The following is a 17,083-nucleotide window of genomic DNA, read 5'->3' as shown; positions in this document are numbered from 1 at the left end:
ATGCATTCTACATATGTTCTTACAATACATGCTTCTTGAATACTTGGATCTGTCCTAGAATTGTTTTATGTTCTTAAAATACCTGCTTTGTTCTAATTAGGTATATGCATCTTACATAATTTTGCAGACTTTATCTATAGAGAGATTGAGAAGGTTGTAGAAGAGATAGGCCATGAACATATAGTTCAAATAGTAACAGATAATGGGTCCAATTATAAGAAAGCTTGCAAAACCCTTATAGAAGAACCAAAGTACTCTCATATTGTTTGGCAACCGTGTGCTGCTCACACCGTCAATCTTATGTTAAAAGATATAGCCAAATTTCCTGAGGTTGATGTGATAGTCAAGAGTGCCAAGACAATCTGTAGGTTCTTGCATAAGCACAATAATCTACATGATAACATGAAGAAGAACATAGGTGGTGAACTAATTAGACCAAATGCCACCCGGTTTGGGACTGTCTTCATGTTCCTTGAGAGTTACCATTTGAAGAAAGATAAATTTAGGGAGTGGATGGTTTCTCAGGATTGGAAAGAGTTTCAGTGGAGATATGAGCCTGGATACGTGTTTTCTGAAGAATGTTTGTCTAGTAATGTTTGGTGGAATGCACTAGAGTGGGTACTAGGTTCGTTAAGGCCACTTTATAAGGCCATGAGGTATGCTGATACGCAGAAACAATGCACTCTTTCTGGCTTCAAAAAAAGTATGATGCTCGCTATACAACGGATGGAAGCACATCTAGGCCCTACATCAAGGTTGTACCTTAGTTTCATGCGCAAGGTGGGCAAGAGGATAGATGCAATGGAAGAAGATACGTTTATGGTTGCAGCTGCCGTCCTTGATCCATATACACATTACAGCCTCAACCTTTGCAACCATACAAATTATGCTACTGCACTAACAGATGCGATAGCGAAGATATTAGATCCAAAGAGTGCTCTTTCAGCCATTGATGAAGTTAGTAAGTTTAGGGAGTGCCAAGGAAGGTTTGGGACCAGATTAGCACAAGAAGCTGCGGCGAGAATGGAGCCAAGTAAGTCGTGGTCTTTTGGTTTTAGGGAGTGCCAAGGAAGGTTTGGGACCAGATTAGCACAAGAAGCTGCGGCGAGAATGGAGCCAAGTAAGTCGTGGTCTTTTGGTTTTAGAATTTCCATTTCCTTTTGTTTTGTAATTCTGAAAATTTCATTGGTGATATCTTGCAGCCCAATGGTGGTTTCAATTTGGAGGGGATGTTCCTGCATTGCAGAAGTGTGCAATGAGAATTTGCTCACAATGTGTCTCATCTAGTGGGTGTGAGAGGAACTGGAGCGCCTTTGCTTTGGTGCACACAAAGCAAAGAAATCGCCTTTTATATGACAAGCTCCACAAGCTAGTTTCTGTCCGCTACAACCTAAAGGTATAAACCAACTCAAATTTACTTTGTACCTTGTATTGTCCTTGTGTCATATAATTTACTTGGTTTACTATCCAAACCTTGAAGATACGTGCTGAAGAAGATCAAGAGAAAGAGAGAGATATAGATAAAGAGGTTGATCCAAGTGCATTGCTGATAGATACAACAATGTTCGATGAGACAAATCCAATAATGGAGTGGCTGAATGAGGATGAAGAGGATCCAATTTTGGATGGAGCCGATGCGGCCAGTGCTGTTTTTGAGAAAATAAGGCGCCTCAACTCAAGCAGGAAGGATTCTTATGTTGGTACAAAGGCTAATAAGAAGAAAAGAAAGAGGAATCATGATGAGGAGAATGAGTATGTCGAAACTGACAGTGAGGATGACGACAACGAGAATGAATATGTTGATAATGAGAGTGAGGATGATGATGGGGTGAGTGAGGATGATGAGGATGATCAACAAGATCAGCAAGAAACACAAATGCAAGTGGAAGAAGAGACACAAGTACAAGTTGAAAAGGAGACACAAGCAAGCATTGGCAATTTGGAGACTCGTAGATCTGGACGACTAGTTAGGAAGAAGACCAAGGAAATCAACAGCCTCTACTCGTAGATTTGGTAAGTCTCTTCTTTTCGGTGTTTCTTCTTCATGATGATTACTTTGAAAAATCTAGCTTGATGCATATGTTTGAAGCGGTTGATCTTTAAATAGCTTGATGTACATTGCTTTCTTATTCTGGTGCTCTAATGTGTATGCTCACCGTGTAATGATCAGTGCGCTTGTTCTAATTGCTACTTGTCAATTATCATGTAGTATTGTTGTAATTTCTACTTATCTTCTTGTATGGCTGTTGTAATTGCTACTTATCACCTACTAGTGCTGTTCCAATTGCTACCACTCACCTACTAGTACTGTTCTAATTGCTACTTGTCTCTTAGTGCTATTCTAGTTGCTACTTATCATGTAGTGTTGTTCTAAATGCTACTTATCACTTGTATTTGTCTTTTAAATGGTACCTAGCTGGAGCTTGGAGCTAGCTGGAGCTTGGAGAATGATGCTAGTTGGAGGCTTGGAGCATGGAAGCTGGAGCTAGTGATGATTTCTTTTGGAGTTGTTGTTCGTTGTGATGCTTTGATGGTTGCCTTTTGCTGTTCGGTGTGATGCTTTGATGGGTGTCTTTTGGAGATGTTTCTACGTGAAGTCCTTTAAATTCCTAGAGTTGGTTGTACTGAAGTATTTAAACTTTGAACTATGATGTGATGGTTGTGGACTGTAAGTTTAGAACTAATGTGATGGTTGTGGACTGTAAGTTTATATTGGACTGACGCTCTTATTTTAATCCCTAGAGCTAATTTGCTAAACATTATATGATTACTCCTGATGGCTGTTGGGCTGCTATGCTTTTGCTTTGCTTTTTCAAATTTATGTGAATGTTTGGTCAAATTTCGGCCGAATTTCGGCCAAATTTCGGCCAATTTTTGTCTGAAAATTCAAAATTTGATTTCGTAATTTCGTCTGAAATTTTGCCGAAATTTTTGAAATGACCGAAATTCGGCCATTTTGTTCAGGGCCGAAAAAAATGGCACACCGAAAATCAAAACGCAGTATTCGCCATTATGCGGCAGGATCAGCATTTCCGTGTAAGCCCGACGGCCGGGGTGGCACACAAAAATGACTGGGACGTGCGCCAGGGCCTGTTCCGGCCGAGAGGAGATGGCTCCTACCACTTTTAATGCGACTGAGGCCCACGTTACGTTTATATCGATACCTTCTGAATACATCTGCGAATACAACTGACAGGGCACATCCCAATGCGTGTGGACGGATGTGATATTGAGTGCAGCTGAGACTGGGCTCAGATTCGAATTTTCGCAATATTAGTTGCTAGTATATATAATATTATGAAATTTCAAGTAGTAAACAAACTTCAACTTAAGCATGATGCTCTATTCTCCATATAACCATATTTCAATTGGGCCATATTAAGATGTATAAAATTTTATTTCGTTGTCTTACAATCAACATGATGAAGTAGGGTCTCAGTGACCGTGATCCGGTTGTAGGGAAATCTTTGCTATATTCTTAACGCGGAAAGGTCAGTCGAGCATATCCCGGTGGCTATGACTGTATCCATGCATGTATGCATGTGATGTACGCCCTCCCATTTGACTATGACGGACAGCTGTAGCTTGATGGGCCGAGTGAAAACTTCAGTGTTGGATATGTTATTATTGACAACTTCTCGGCCAATTCTTTACTCAGATGCCTTTAAAAATAGGATAGTTGAAGCCACTTTGCTTCCTACTAAAATGGAATATTTGCACACAATGTTTATATTTTTATCTCTTAATATTAACAGGATTTATGGATCAGGTTCTTGTAAAAAAGTCTCGCTACAGCGCCTAGAAGGTTCTTCCTGAATCCTGATCCCTCCATTACCAAACTTCCTCTGCTCTGTAGCTTCTTTACTATATCATCCAGTTGGCATTATGATTGTTTTTGCTGCCTTCCTTGAATATGTTTACAGATGAGTGAGTGTTTGTATTATGAGACACACCTGCCATGTGCTAGCGTTTATTTTGCAAGAAGTCATCATGGGCTTTATTTTGGTAGGATAGTTTCTTCGTGGAGATAGACACACTTAATTACTATCCAACTTAGAATTTATGTTGTAGAAACGGAAAAATCTTGCTGCCACCACGTAGGTAATAAGTTACTATTGTCTGTAGTTACATGCTTACTAATAGCTTCTCATAGTTTGATAGTGGAGCTCATGTTCTAAGTCCCCTTAATTTTATTGCACGGTATTTTGTTCTACATTATTATGCCTTCGGGTGACGATGCTTAACCTGAATGTATGCAATCATCATTTCGTTGTCGCAATCATGGCCACACATGTGTGCTGCTTACAAAATTTGTACTTCATTGTAAATTCACTATTGGTATAATTATTCATGTAAATTTCTACAGATTATCACTTCGAAGAACGATGAGTTGCTTTCTCGCTATTTTTTGTTACTTTATGCGTCGTGCAGAACAACGTATCCATCTAGGCTAGGTTTACACTGTCCTCGGTAATGAATTTTGTGTGCTTCTTTAGGTCATTCGATAGATGGATTCGTGTTGGGTAGTTATCTACAACCCAAATTGCATGCGTCCCGGCACTGTGTGTACGCCTGGCCGGGGTATGTTTTCTTCAATTCATAGAACCTCAAACAATTTTTCTGCGGTATTACCTTTTCCTTTTTTTTGTTATACTTTTTGCTAGCTCGATTGCCACATATGTTTGCTAGTTAGGGCAAGTCTACGTCGGCCGGACCATGTCGTCGTTCCGGAGGTAAAACGAAACCGCCGTCCGTTTCATCTATTTTTGCCGAATACGCCCGTTGTAAGACATGTGGTTACAACCTGGTGATACATTTTGAGATAACACGATCAGTGCTTTTTACTAATGATGCACCGTGAGTTTTTCTTTTCCTATATCCGTAATAAGCTTTCACATAGAAACATACACATTCTAATATTATCCCCATATGGAGCTGATTATCTCCTTTCCTTCATCTATTGCGTTGCCATGGCTGTGAGTCTTCCTGCGCTCTTGGAGCTGCCTCTCCACTAGGAGGTGACCGGATGGCTATATTGGCTAACCAAAAACAGAAGAACAAGTCATCAAGATCGTCAAATATACTGTGCGTGTGGGGGGAGGGGGGGAAGAGATCATATTTAGAGCAAGATAATTAAAATAATGGGCATTAATGTGACACCAACAATCAATCAATCGTGTAAAGCAGTGGAAGCAACACTCAATTAGTGGAGCCAAATGCCTATGCCACGTCTGAAAACAAGCTTTCTCCATGATTTATCCCATATGTCCTTGGTTTTTCCACCGAACACAAAGGTTACCGCTGTCTTGATTTACATAGTGGACAGGTGCACGTGTCTCGCAATGTTACATTCGCCAGACATATTTTTCCTTTTGCTCAACGGACCGACACACCATCAATCATCCCTACCTCCGCCACCACCTCTTCTCCACGTCCATTCCACCTCTACACTCCTGTCATGGCAGCCCCACCTACCGCACCTACTGTCACGGCAGCACCACCCAACCAGCCATCCAACACCCAGGGACCACCCAACCCGCCATTCAACACCCATACACCACCCAACCTGCCATCCAGCACACAGACACCACCCAACCCGCCATCAAACACCCAGTCACCACCCAACCCGCAACCAAACAACTCGCCACCACCCAACCCGCCATCACCAACCCGCCAACACCCAACCCGCAACCACACAACCCAACACCACCCCACCCACCGTCCGCATCTTCTCCTACACCAGACACCCCTCGTTCCCATCCTACCAGCTAAAATTGTTCCTACCGTCCCCCTGTCAATGATCATGGCATGCGTACTCATACCAAATCAGGTTTTTGTCAGCCCACAGATCGCCTCGACCTACATGCTACCACATCTCTGTCTTACATTCCTAGAACATACAAAACAACTCTTCTTGATCCGAATTGGGCTGCTGCCATGCAAGAAGAATACAATGCTTTAATTCAAAACAATATTGACAGTTAGTTCCTCGTCCTTCCAATACAAATATCGTTTCTGGCAAATGGGTCTTTCGCAAAAAATTCCACTCTTACGGGAGCCTCTCCTGCTATAAAGCTCGTTGGGTCTGTCGTGGTTACTCTCAACAACATGGCATTGATTATGATGAAACATCCTCTCTTGTTGTCAAGCCCAGCACCATTCGTAGTGTTCTTAGCATCACTATTTCCTCTGTATGGCCCATCCATCAACTAGATGTAAAAAATGCTTTCCTCCATGGTTCTCTGCAAGAGACCGTCTATTGTCAGCAACCTCTTGGTTTTGAAAATCCTTCCTATCCAAATCATGCCTATCTTCTCTAGAAATCTTTTTATAGTCTCAAACAAGCTCCACAAGCCAGGTTTCAATGTTTTTCTTCTTTCATCCAAACGACAGGTTTCACTTCTTCCCTTTCTGACACTTCTCTCTTTGTGTACCACCATAATTCCAAAACTACCTACCTCCTTCTTTACGTAGATGACATCATTCTCTCCGCATCTTCTCAAAGCTTTTTAGATTATATTATAACCCTTCTTCATTCTAAATTCTCTATTACAGATCTTGGTACTCTTCATCAATTTTTGGCCATTGTTGTTCTTCGTGCCTTTTTCTTTCGCAACATCAGTATACTCTTGATCTTCTTAATCGTGCTGGCATGCTTGACTGTCAGTCCTCTTGCACCCATGTTGATACCAGTTTCAAACTATCCGCTGACGGTGAACCTTTCCATGATCCTACTCTGTAGCGCTACTTCTACTTTCCTACCTGTAGCGCTAGTTGGTAACCATCGCTACTGCTAATTACCAGTAGCGCATCCCCTTTTTCCCGCGCTACTGGTAAGATTCTATCTATAAGCTTTCTCCTAGTAGTGTAGGAGAGAGAGAGAGAGAGAGAGAGAGACTCCCGCCGCAAGCCACCAAGCAATAGACATCCAGGAGTTTCCCTTCGCCCTCGAGCAGCCTAGGAAGGCGGGTACTCCACCATTCTTTATAGGAGTAATGTGTGGATGGGTCCCTACTGAAGCACATCAAATCAAAGGGCCTCTCTCCCGCCTAGCTTCACGCTCTCCTAGTCTAATCCGCCGCATAATTAGGATGAGAAGGAAGATGATCTTTCTATGTCAAGATAATTATGGGTTTGCTAGGAAGAAGGGCCAAATATTGATTCATTGACAGAATAGTTAGAATTTTTTCCCTTTGCCGATATGTTACTAGCTCTATGATAAAATGTTGAAACCATGAATTACTATATTGTACATGAATGAACCCGGGCTTCTGCGTTCAAGACCATGCCGATACATTAATTCTGTTTTATCTAAATACCTAACAATGCTATCACTGGAATGCAACTCAAATATTACATTCTTCCTATATATGGCGGTCGCTTGCGTGCCGGTGAAAAAAAAGCGCGTGATGGCATCCGTCCTCAAGAAGCTATAGGAGGAGGCAGGACCGTCGCCGGGATATAGATCATTCCAAAGAGCAATGTTGGTGCAGATTGTGTCTGATGAGCTTATGCAAGACAATTTCGCTAGGCGAGAGAGGGCCGTGACTTGGTTGCCAAATCGAGGCACCGGATTACCTCAAGGGCGATGAAAGTTTGTACGTCGCCCCGCTTTGTGAGAGTCTTTGAATCTTTGCAGAGTTTATTGTGTAGGACGTGAAAGGACTTCCCACAGAGGGGAGGAGAAGCGGAAAGCATGTAGATGAATGAAGCATGCCGCTTCGCGAATGGGCGGCTGGCCCAAATTCTTGATAGCCTTGGCATCGTCGATCTCTTCCCACTTCTTCTTCTTGTGATCAACGGCGATCAAGGCGCGGGAGATCTCCTTCCACTTCCGGAAGAGCTTGGTGGCCTGGTGAGTGACGTGGCCACCGTCGTTCCAGGCTGCGACCAACTGGTCCCGGATCATCGTGAATCTTTCCGCCTCTCATGCCATGAAGACGAACATGGCCATGGCCTTGCGAACCTCCTGTTCGGCAATGGCGGTTCCCCCAGCCTTGAAGCGGGCAGCTGCGGCCTTCTGGACGGGTACCTGCACCATGACTTGGATGTCGCCGCTACCGGTGAGACCACGGTAAGTGTTGTTGAAGGAGAGCTCTTTGGAGCCAGGAAGCAGGTCGTCCTCCTTCTGGAAGGCCAACCAGTCACCGGCTTGGGACTGGAACCCAACGAGATATAGGTTGTGAGGCTTGATGGCGAGTGTGGCTCGGCCGTTCCCGGATTTTAGCTGCAGATGCAGCATCTTGTAGCCCAGCTTGGTATGTTAATGGTTGGGGGAGGGGGGGGGGCATGGCCCCCTCCAAGATTGAGAAATCTGCATATATATCCTTCAAAGTTCCATGTAAAGTAGCAAAAACATTGTGTAGCTCAAACTCTGCTTGTCTAGGGCCTTTCGAAGCTCGTCAAGCACAAGTGGGAGCTGGACATTATGCTTCGCGGTGGCCTCAAGTCCGGAAAGGATCAGGCCACCCTCGCCATCCAGCCCCAATAACCTTTACCTGTAGGCCTCCGACTCGTTCGCCTTCAAGGGCAAGACTTTTCTCCGCCCTCGTTCAACTGGGTTGTAATTGATGGACGACTACAAGAGCCTCACCAGCGGAACTGGGGTCAACCACATGGTGAAGGTCACCGTTGGCAAGGCCGCTGTGTAGCACGCCACGTTGTCCCTCGCAGGGTACAAGGTCAGTCGAACCATCGCCGAAGACAAGGTACAAAAGCCGCTAGCAATGATGGTCCTCATCTTGTGCGAGTCTCAGTGCTTCACGATGGTCTTCAACAAGGTGCTGGCAGCATGGAGCGCTGACGGGGCGATCAAGCTCCTCTGATGCTGAAAAAAACTAAAGCCATGAATCCAAGGCACAAATACATAGACTGCTCTTTGATAGCAAGGAAAAGAAAACGCTACGTGCCGCCCTTATCTAGACTTTGAGAAAGGTGTGGCTGCTCCCGGGTGTAGGTGCACCCGTATGAACAGTACACATGAAAAAAATATAAAACAAGATAGAAAAAAACTAATTTTTTTTTGACATCAAACTAGATCAATAGATTTAGCCTTCTGCAAAATTTCGTGACCAAATAACATTTGAGGAGCCCTCAGCAAAAAAAAAAACACTCCTCAAAAGTGAACAAAACTTTGAACACAGATTTTTTTTTTTTGCCGAGGGCTCCAATGTTATTTGGTCACCAAATTTTGCAACCAACTAAACTTTTGATCTAGTTTGTTGTCCCAAAATTTCAGATTTCTTTGATTTTCTTTTGTAGTTTTTTCAAGTGTACTGTTCATGCGGGTGTAGGCTCCACGAAGGTTATTTATTGCTGAAACTTTGCCGGGACATCAAACCTTTGATAATCTTTGATCTCTGAAAGTTTGCAGATTTTTTTGAATTTTATTTTCAATTTTATATGAATTTACTGTTCTTGAGGATGTAGGCCTGTAGGGGCACCCGGGAGCTGTTAGACATTTTTCCAATCAGATTGTGCAGCAATTCCAAATTACATACAGCTTCACGTAATAACATCCCAAATGAAAAAAAAAAACAACACACGCTCGTGGTCACAAATAAGTGAACAGCACAAATAAGTGAACAGCACTCTAAACCAGAGCATCAGTTTCAATCTACTAGCAATGGTGGCTGCACCCTGCATAAGAAATACAATCCGCCATGTCTTCACAGATTTCTGTATCTGATAAAGCAAGACAAGTTACAACAAAATGGGAATTACACAGTAGTAGTACTCCATAGAAATCCGGCACAACACTCAAGTACTTGTTCCTTTTCCCAGGAAAGGAAACCATGATCATTAACATGTCCGGACGATTGATTTATGTCATAACCCCATGATATCCTCGCACTGATAACACTGGATCACTTCTGAACCTCTGCCATTGCTAGAAACTTCTTCTTCACTGCAGTGAACTTGGCAACCAGTTCATCCTTGTTCGGCAGGCACTCCTTAGCATGCTCGTCGCCGGCATATTCTTTCGCCCATCGGTTTAGAGCAGGGAACTTCTCATCGGTGAGCAGATCCACCCCGGAAATCTCCTCGAAAACTTCGAGCCAGCGAGCCAACCCACTGGCAGCTATGTCCACGAGGTCAATGGTGTCGCCTCCAAAGAACCTCTTCCCCCTTGAGCTGCCCCTCGAGAAGCAGCAGATTCGCCTTGGCCTCCTTCAAGAAGTCCTCCTCCTCCTCCTCCTTGTCACCATCCGCCATACATATCGACATCCAGAACGGCCTAGCAAACTGCAGTATAGCGTTCAGGACAGAAACATATTGTTAAGAAGTTCACAAGAGATGGTACCTTTTGGTCGATGAACTGCGCCCAGAAGCGGGCCGTGGCCCTCTCGTACGGCTCGGCCGGTAGCAGCGGCGGCCCCTTGAAGGCCTCGTCGATGTACTCGACGATGATGAGCGACTCGCAGATGGATCTGTCGCCATGAAGGAGCACGGGAACCAGTTTGTGGACGGGGTTGCACGTCAGCAGCAGCTCGCTCTTGTTGTTGGGAAGGTCTTCGAGGAGCAGCTCGTAAGGTATGCCCTTGAGCCTCAGGGCAACCTCCGGACGGTGGCCGTATATGCTGCCGAAAGTGCTCATCACCTTAACCGGCTCACCCATTTTTCCTTCCAAATTCCGGACCTGAACTCAAAGCCCGTGACTGCTGGCTGATATGAACGGGTGGTACTATTTATATGGGCCAGGGTCAGGGGATGCTCTGTTGCTGTTTCTTCTCTTGAAAGGTTAGATGTGTAAAGATGGGGGAGCGAAACTACTCAGCTGCTTCCATCCAAAGTTGAGATGTGTAAAGAAACTTATCTGATCTTCACCCCAATAAACTTGTTCTTGGCTGAAAGCATCTGTACAGGCTTTGGTTCAATGGAGTTACTCGGGAGCCACACATGTATTTTAAAAAGACAGGTAAGCGCCTCGAGATGATGCATGCCATGGGATTCCCATGGTATATGGGTTATGGCTAGGTGTCAGTCGACTGAGATTTAACCAAGTCTCAGTTAAGTCACATCTTAGAGATAAAAGGAAAACTGAAAATATAATTCTGCACAGATCTCAATGTAAGATCCCAAAGATATAGCATCGACTGAGACTTTGTTGGAATTGGGTGAAATATTGCATACAAGTTAGGTTACAGTTGGACTCTAAGTAGTATTGTGTTTAGATAGGATATGGAGTCGTGTCCTAGCACTAGTAGAAAACGGGGCATACGTTCGGGCCAGATAAGCCCATTAGTCTCAGTTCGGTCACGAACCGGTACCCATGGGCCCATTGGTCCCGGTTCGTGAGGCCAAGGGACCTGCCGGGCCTCGTGGGGCCATTGGTCCCGGTTCGTCTCCCTTTGGTCTCGGTTGGTGGCACGAACCGGTATCAATGGGCCTCGCTCCTAGCCCACCATCATTGGTCCCATTTTGTTGCCTGAGCCGGGACCAAAGGGAGGTCTTCAGGACCGGGTGAAGCCACGAACCGGTACCAATGAACCAGCCAGGGGAGAGGGCTTTTGTGTGTAAAACATTAAAAGCCAAAGGAATTTTCATAAAATAAATAAAAAAGAAAAAAAAGAATAGAAAATAAGTAAGTAGAAAAAAAATAAGTACAAACAGAAAAACTTTAATAAATAAGTAGAAACAAAATAAACTTTAATAATGTAAAATAAATGAACTATAATAAAATAAATAAAAATAGCAACAGTAAGTAGAAACAAAATAAAATAAATAAAGCAAAAAAGAAAGAATTTTCATAAAATAAATAAAAGAAGCAAAAAATAAAAGGAAATAAATAAGTAGAAACAAAATAAACTTTAGTAAATAAGTAAAAACAAAATAAACTTTTATAAAACCTCTAGTATTATTGAAACTGAAATTATATAAAATTTATGCAACTAAAATTATCAAATTATTTTCTGTTCAAAACATTAAAAGAAAAAAGAATTTTCATAAAGAAAATTTTTGTTAGAAACTTTAATAGCAAAAAGAACTATCATAAAGATTTTTTGTTAGAAACTAAAATAACAAAAATATGTTTTTGAATATAATGATAAAACACAGTAATATTAAATAGCAGGAAAAAGAATCACTCAAAAATCTATTTTTATAGTAAAGCTATTCAAAAACTAGTGAGTCACCCAAATTTCCAAAAATTCAAATTTAAACTATTCAAATTAGAAAACAAATGGCACTAACAGAAAGTTTATAATTTTGATTACCTAAAAGCAAAAAGAATCACTGAAAAACTAGTAAGTATTTTGCTGTAAGTAGAAACAAAATAAAATAAACAAAGCAAAAAAGAAAAGAAAAAAAGTGCCACCTAAAGGGCCACCACGGCCTGAATACGACTAGAAACCCAACAATGGGCCAGGATTCAGGCCCGCTGTAGGCCAAGTAGGCCCACAGGCACATACTGACAGATTAGGCCCGAAAAGCCCGCAGTTGAGAGGAGCTCAAGAGGGTTGGCGCAGCAGCGCTTATAAACCACTCTCGAGCTCTCTCAACTAGCGAGGTGGGGCTAAACTTTGGTCGCGACGCAGGCAGCACAGGTCCTTTGGTCCCGGTTGGTGCCACCAACCGGGACTAAAGGGGGGCATTGGTCCCAGTTGGTGCCACGAACCGGTACCAATGCCCAACCTTTAGTCCCGGTTGGTGCCACCAACCAGGACCAAAGGCCTCTGCTTCCCACCCTTTGGGCTTTTGAAAAGAGAGCTTTGGTCCCGGCTGGTGGCAACAACTGGGACTAAAGGGGGTATGAGGGTGTCGATTTTATCGGGAATGAGGGTGTCGATTTTTTTTGTAGTAGGTGATGATGATGATATATGAAAACTTGGTCAATTTTTTCTGTTGTAATTTTGTTCGATGAATGTTTTCTGTTAAAACTTGTATTAAGTTTGTTTGATGAATGTTTCATGGGAGAGAGGGAGTAAAAACTCATCAGACATGAGGGGGGACGAGTCCCCCTCCGGTTCCTAACTCTCTCAGGAATTCAACATATATTCAACATGAGGGGGGGCGGGGTCGATAGCCCCTCCCCGATAACTCTGACATGAGGGGGGGGGGGTCGATATACCCCCTCCCCGATAAAATTTTTTCCATGTATGTATGCCGTCGTTGTCGATATACCTCCTCCTTTACCAAGTTAAAAGAGCGTTGTCGTCGAGGCCACCCCGAACCCTTTAAGCGTTGCCGAGGCCACCCCAAACCCTAGAGAAGTGTTGAGGCCATTAATTAATATAATTCCTTGTTGTGAATAGCTATAACTAGGTCTAAGTTTGCCATTAATATATCCATCTGTCATGTTTGTATAATAATTGCCATGTTGTAATATTTGCAGAAACTATGGAGCACGGCCGAGACGAGGAAGCAGAATGGGTGTTGGGGGACATAATCGCAGTCGGAGCTAATGTCATGTCATATCTCAACGAAACTGATGGTCTAGAAGAAGAGGGTGAAGAAGCAGGCTATGGTCCTCGAACAACAGAGGAGACCGTGACCGGTGACCGAATGCCGGTGCAAGAAGGAGGCCGTGATAACGGCTCCGGTGACCGAACAGAGGCCGGCCAGGTATATATATTAATTAAGCCCGTGCTGACTATAGCTAATTGATGCATTCATTGTTTTGGTATCTACACATATTAACTATCGTCTTTCTTCATCGAGCACAACTTCGGTAAAGAGACGAGGCCCGAAGAAAAAGTTGTGATAAGATGAAAGGTTCACGATCACAGCAATCACACGCGATGGCCAACCAATTGAACCCCTCCGGACCAAGGAGGCATTTACTGCTCAGTGCAGGGTTCTTGTTAGGGACATGACCCCGATCAGCATAGAGCTATGGAATCGGCCTAAGGATAAAGAGCTTCAAGTTTCTTTTGTCAAAGATAGACAGAAAGCTGATCTTTGGAAAGCGTTGAAGGTAAATTTCACCCTACCGGAAGAGGAGGATCCGGAGAATCCAGTTATAGAGCCATTGATGAAGTCCTTTGCTCTCAAGAAGATGGTAGATCTATTCAGGAAGTGGAAAAATGACCTGAAAGCAAAGTTTGTCGACAAAGAAAAGACAGCAGAATTCATCGGCCGGTACGAGAAGCTCAGAGATCAATGGGACGCATTTGTGGCCGACAAGACATCGAAGAGGAGTAAGAAGATGTCAGCGATAAACAAGATAAATGCTACGAAGAAGGAGCATCACCATCACACGGGGTCAGGTGGCTACCTCAAAGCCCGACCGTTGTGGGCCAAGGCTGAGAACGACCTGCTTGATAAAAGGGTCGAACCAAAGACATTGAACTGGCCAGACCATTGCCGGACTTGGTTCTTCGGGGTTGGCGGAACCTTGGACCCTATAACAGGGAAATGCGTTTGGACGAGGGAGCAACTGCGAATACCCCTCACGAAGCTTCAACACTATATTAACGCAGCGCAGGAAGGGATGTTCATTTCAGACAGAGAGAAGGACGAGCTCACAATGGCCCTCGGGAATGCTGAGCATCTTGGACGGACACGAGGCACGCCATGCTCCATTCCGTGGAAGGCTGGATTTCCGGACGCAGGCGGTTACAAAATGCCAAGAGAGGAGGAAGAAGGTGGAGCAGAGCGAACTGCAGGAGCTGCACGCAAGGGTACAGAAGTTAGAGGAACGAGATGCAGTTCGAGAAATATATTTGTATTATAAGCAAATGTCCATTTTAAGTTTGTTATAGACAAAAATGAAGACAAGGAACACCTTGGAGGATTTTTGAAAAGAAAACTATGTACACGAGAATCTACTCCCTCAATTTTAAGAAAAATATATTTGTAAGTTCTTAAATGAAAAATATTTGTAAGTTCTTAAAGGTTATGAAAAAAATCACACACATATGTATCACTTAGAAACTTACCCATGTGCATATAACAAAAAAAACTTACATATGTGATTTATGTAAAATAATGTGGTCATTTGAAACTTAATAATGCAGCATTCTCATCTTATTTTTGTGCACGTCACGAATGGTCATTAAGATATTAATAGGCTACTACATGGTTGTGTGCATTTTGTGATGAGGTCTCCGCATTACTTGATGAAACCTTACCGTCGGCGTGACTGGCAGTACTCAAAATGATCAAATCATGCTAAACTTTTAAAGCGGGGTCAAAAGATAAGCAGTGGCAACAGTGGCCCCTCGAAGGCTTCGTTGATGTACTGGACGATGCCCAGTTTGTGGACGGGGTTGCATGTAAGCAGGCTTTTGTTGCACAACTCTCCAGATGCGCTCGTGCTTATTAATCGAATCATTACATTACAGAGCGTAACTGCATGCATCCAGTCATGTTGCTTCTGTTTTCCTTTTTGTATTCTTAACTTTTTTATTTCCTCCCATTTCTGTTTCTTTTTTGAAGATTTACTTTCTTACAAACACATAAATCTGTTTTAAGATACATAAACCATTTTTTAAAATTACATACACATTTGTGGAAACTGTAAATGTATGAACAACTTTTTAATTCTCATTAATATATTTTTAAATACTGTAACCCTTTTTTACTTCATGCACATCTTTAATGCGTGCACACTTTTTAGTTACATTAACATTACAAAGAATACATGAACAATAGTTAATACATGATGTTTAAAAAATATCTGAACAATTTTTTTGTCGCATATTATATTCAAAATGCTTGAACACTTATTTAACTACATGAACATTTTAGAAATATGTGAACAATTTTTTAGTTACAACTTGCAAATACTATTTTTCTCAAAATATGCGAGCAATAATTTTGAGTTACATAAACATTATAAACTGTACATGAACACTTTCTCGAATATTTGGGAATATACTTTATGGCACACAGATATTTTACCTTTTGTAGTTAGTTATATACAAATTAATAGTGTAAATATTTTTAAATTTTTTAGGAATTTTTTCAAGTTTTATGAAAAAGAGAATAATTGTAGTGTTTTTAGTGGGCCACACTAAGTGTGGCCCATTTAGCTCGGGCGTATGAGAAGGAAGATGAGCTTTCTATGTCAAGATAATTATGGGTTTGCTAGGAAGAAGGGCCAAATATTGATTCATTGACAGAATGGTTAGAAATTTTTCTCTTTGTCGATATGTTACTAGCTCTATGATAAAATGTTGAAACCATCAATTACTATATTGTACATGAATGAACCCGGGCTTCTGCATTCAAGACCTCGCCGATACATTAATTTTGTTTTATCTAGATACCTAACAATGCTATCACTGGAATGCAACTCAAATATTACATTCCTCCTATATATGGCGGTCGCTTGCGTGCCGGTGAAAAAAAAGCACGTGATGGCATCCGTCCTCACGAAGCTGTAGGAGGAGGCAGGACTGTCGGCGGGATATAGATCATTCCAAAGAGCAATGTTGGTGCAGATTGTGCCTGATGAGCTTACGCAAGACAATTTCCCCAGGCGAGAGAGGGCTGTGACTTGGTTGCCAAATCGAGGCACGAGATTACCTCAAGGGCGATGAAAGTTTGTACATCTCCCTGCTTTGTGAGAGTCTTTGAATCTTTGCGGAGTTTATTGTGTAGGACGTGAAAGGACTTCCCACGGAGGGGAGGAGAAGCGGAAACCGTGTAGATGAATGAAGCATGCCGCGTCGCGAATGGGCGGTTGTTCCAAATTCTTGATAGCCTTGGCATCGTCGATCTCGTCCCACTTCTTCTTCTTGTGATCAACAGCGACCAAGGCGCGGGAGATCTCCTTCCACTTCTAGAAGAGCTTGGTGGCCTGGGGAGTGACGTGGCCACCGTCATTCCAGGCTGCGACCACCTGATCCCGGACCATCGTGAATCTTTCCGCCTCTCATGCCACGAGGACGAACATGGCCATGGATTTGCGAACCTCCTGTTCGGGAATGGCGGTTCCCCCAGCCTTGAAGCGGGCAAGGATGGAGGTCGCGTGGGCAGCTGCGGCCTTCCCGACGGGTACCTACACCATGACTTGGATGTCGCCGCTGCCGGTGAGACCACGGTAAGTGCTGTTGACGGAGAGCTCTTTGAAGCCAGGAAGCAGGTCGCCCTCCTTCTGGAAGGCCAACCAGTCACCGGCTTGGGACTGGAACCCAAC

General features: G+C 43.1%; 1 protein-coding gene and 1 pseudogene across 1 annotated transcript; one reads left to right on the top strand and one right to left on the bottom strand.

Annotated features, from left to right (window-relative positions):
• The first annotated feature begins 567 nt into the window (after window positions 1–567).
• On the top strand, window positions 568–2,708 carry LOC119282579 (serine/threonine-protein phosphatase 4 regulatory subunit 2-like). The gene is made up of 4 exons (XM_037562755.1): window positions 568–1,033; window positions 1,203–1,396; window positions 1,481–2,013; window positions 2,417–2,708. Exons 1-3 carry the CDS (start codon window positions 652–654, stop codon window positions 2,006–2,008), a joined length of 1,104 nt encoding a protein of 367 aa, XP_037418652.1. The 5' UTR covers window positions 568–651; the 3' UTR covers window positions 2,009–2,013; window positions 2,417–2,708.
• Window positions 2,709–9,744: 7,036 nt separating this feature from the next.
• Window positions 9,745–10,659, bottom strand: LOC119282578 (annotated as a pseudogene).
• Window positions 10,660–17,083: the final 6,424 nt, after the last annotated feature.

Source organism: Triticum dicoccoides, chromosome 3B, assembly GCF_002162155.2.
Source record: "Triticum dicoccoides isolate Atlit2015 ecotype Zavitan chromosome 3B, WEW_v2.0, whole genome shotgun sequence".
NCBI classification, from domain to species: Eukaryota; Viridiplantae; Streptophyta; class Magnoliopsida; order Poales; family Poaceae; genus Triticum; species Triticum dicoccoides.
This window is presented reverse-complemented; position numbering and strand designations above follow the sequence as displayed.

Excerpts from the sequence above, each read along its gene's own strand:
- LOC119282579 (XM_037562755.1), top strand. The coding sequence starts at position 652 with ATGAGGTATGCTGATACGCAGAAACAATGCACTCTTTCTGGCTTCAAA. Across the intron at positions 1,034-1,202 it reads TGCGGCGAGAATGGAGCCAA|CCCAATGGTGGTTTCAATTT; the intron begins GTAAGTCGTGGT and ends GATATCTTGCAG. Across the intron at positions 1,397-1,480 it reads CTGTCCGCTACAACCTAAAG|ATACGTGCTGAAGAAGATCA; the intron begins GTATAAACCAAC and ends CAAACCTTGAAG.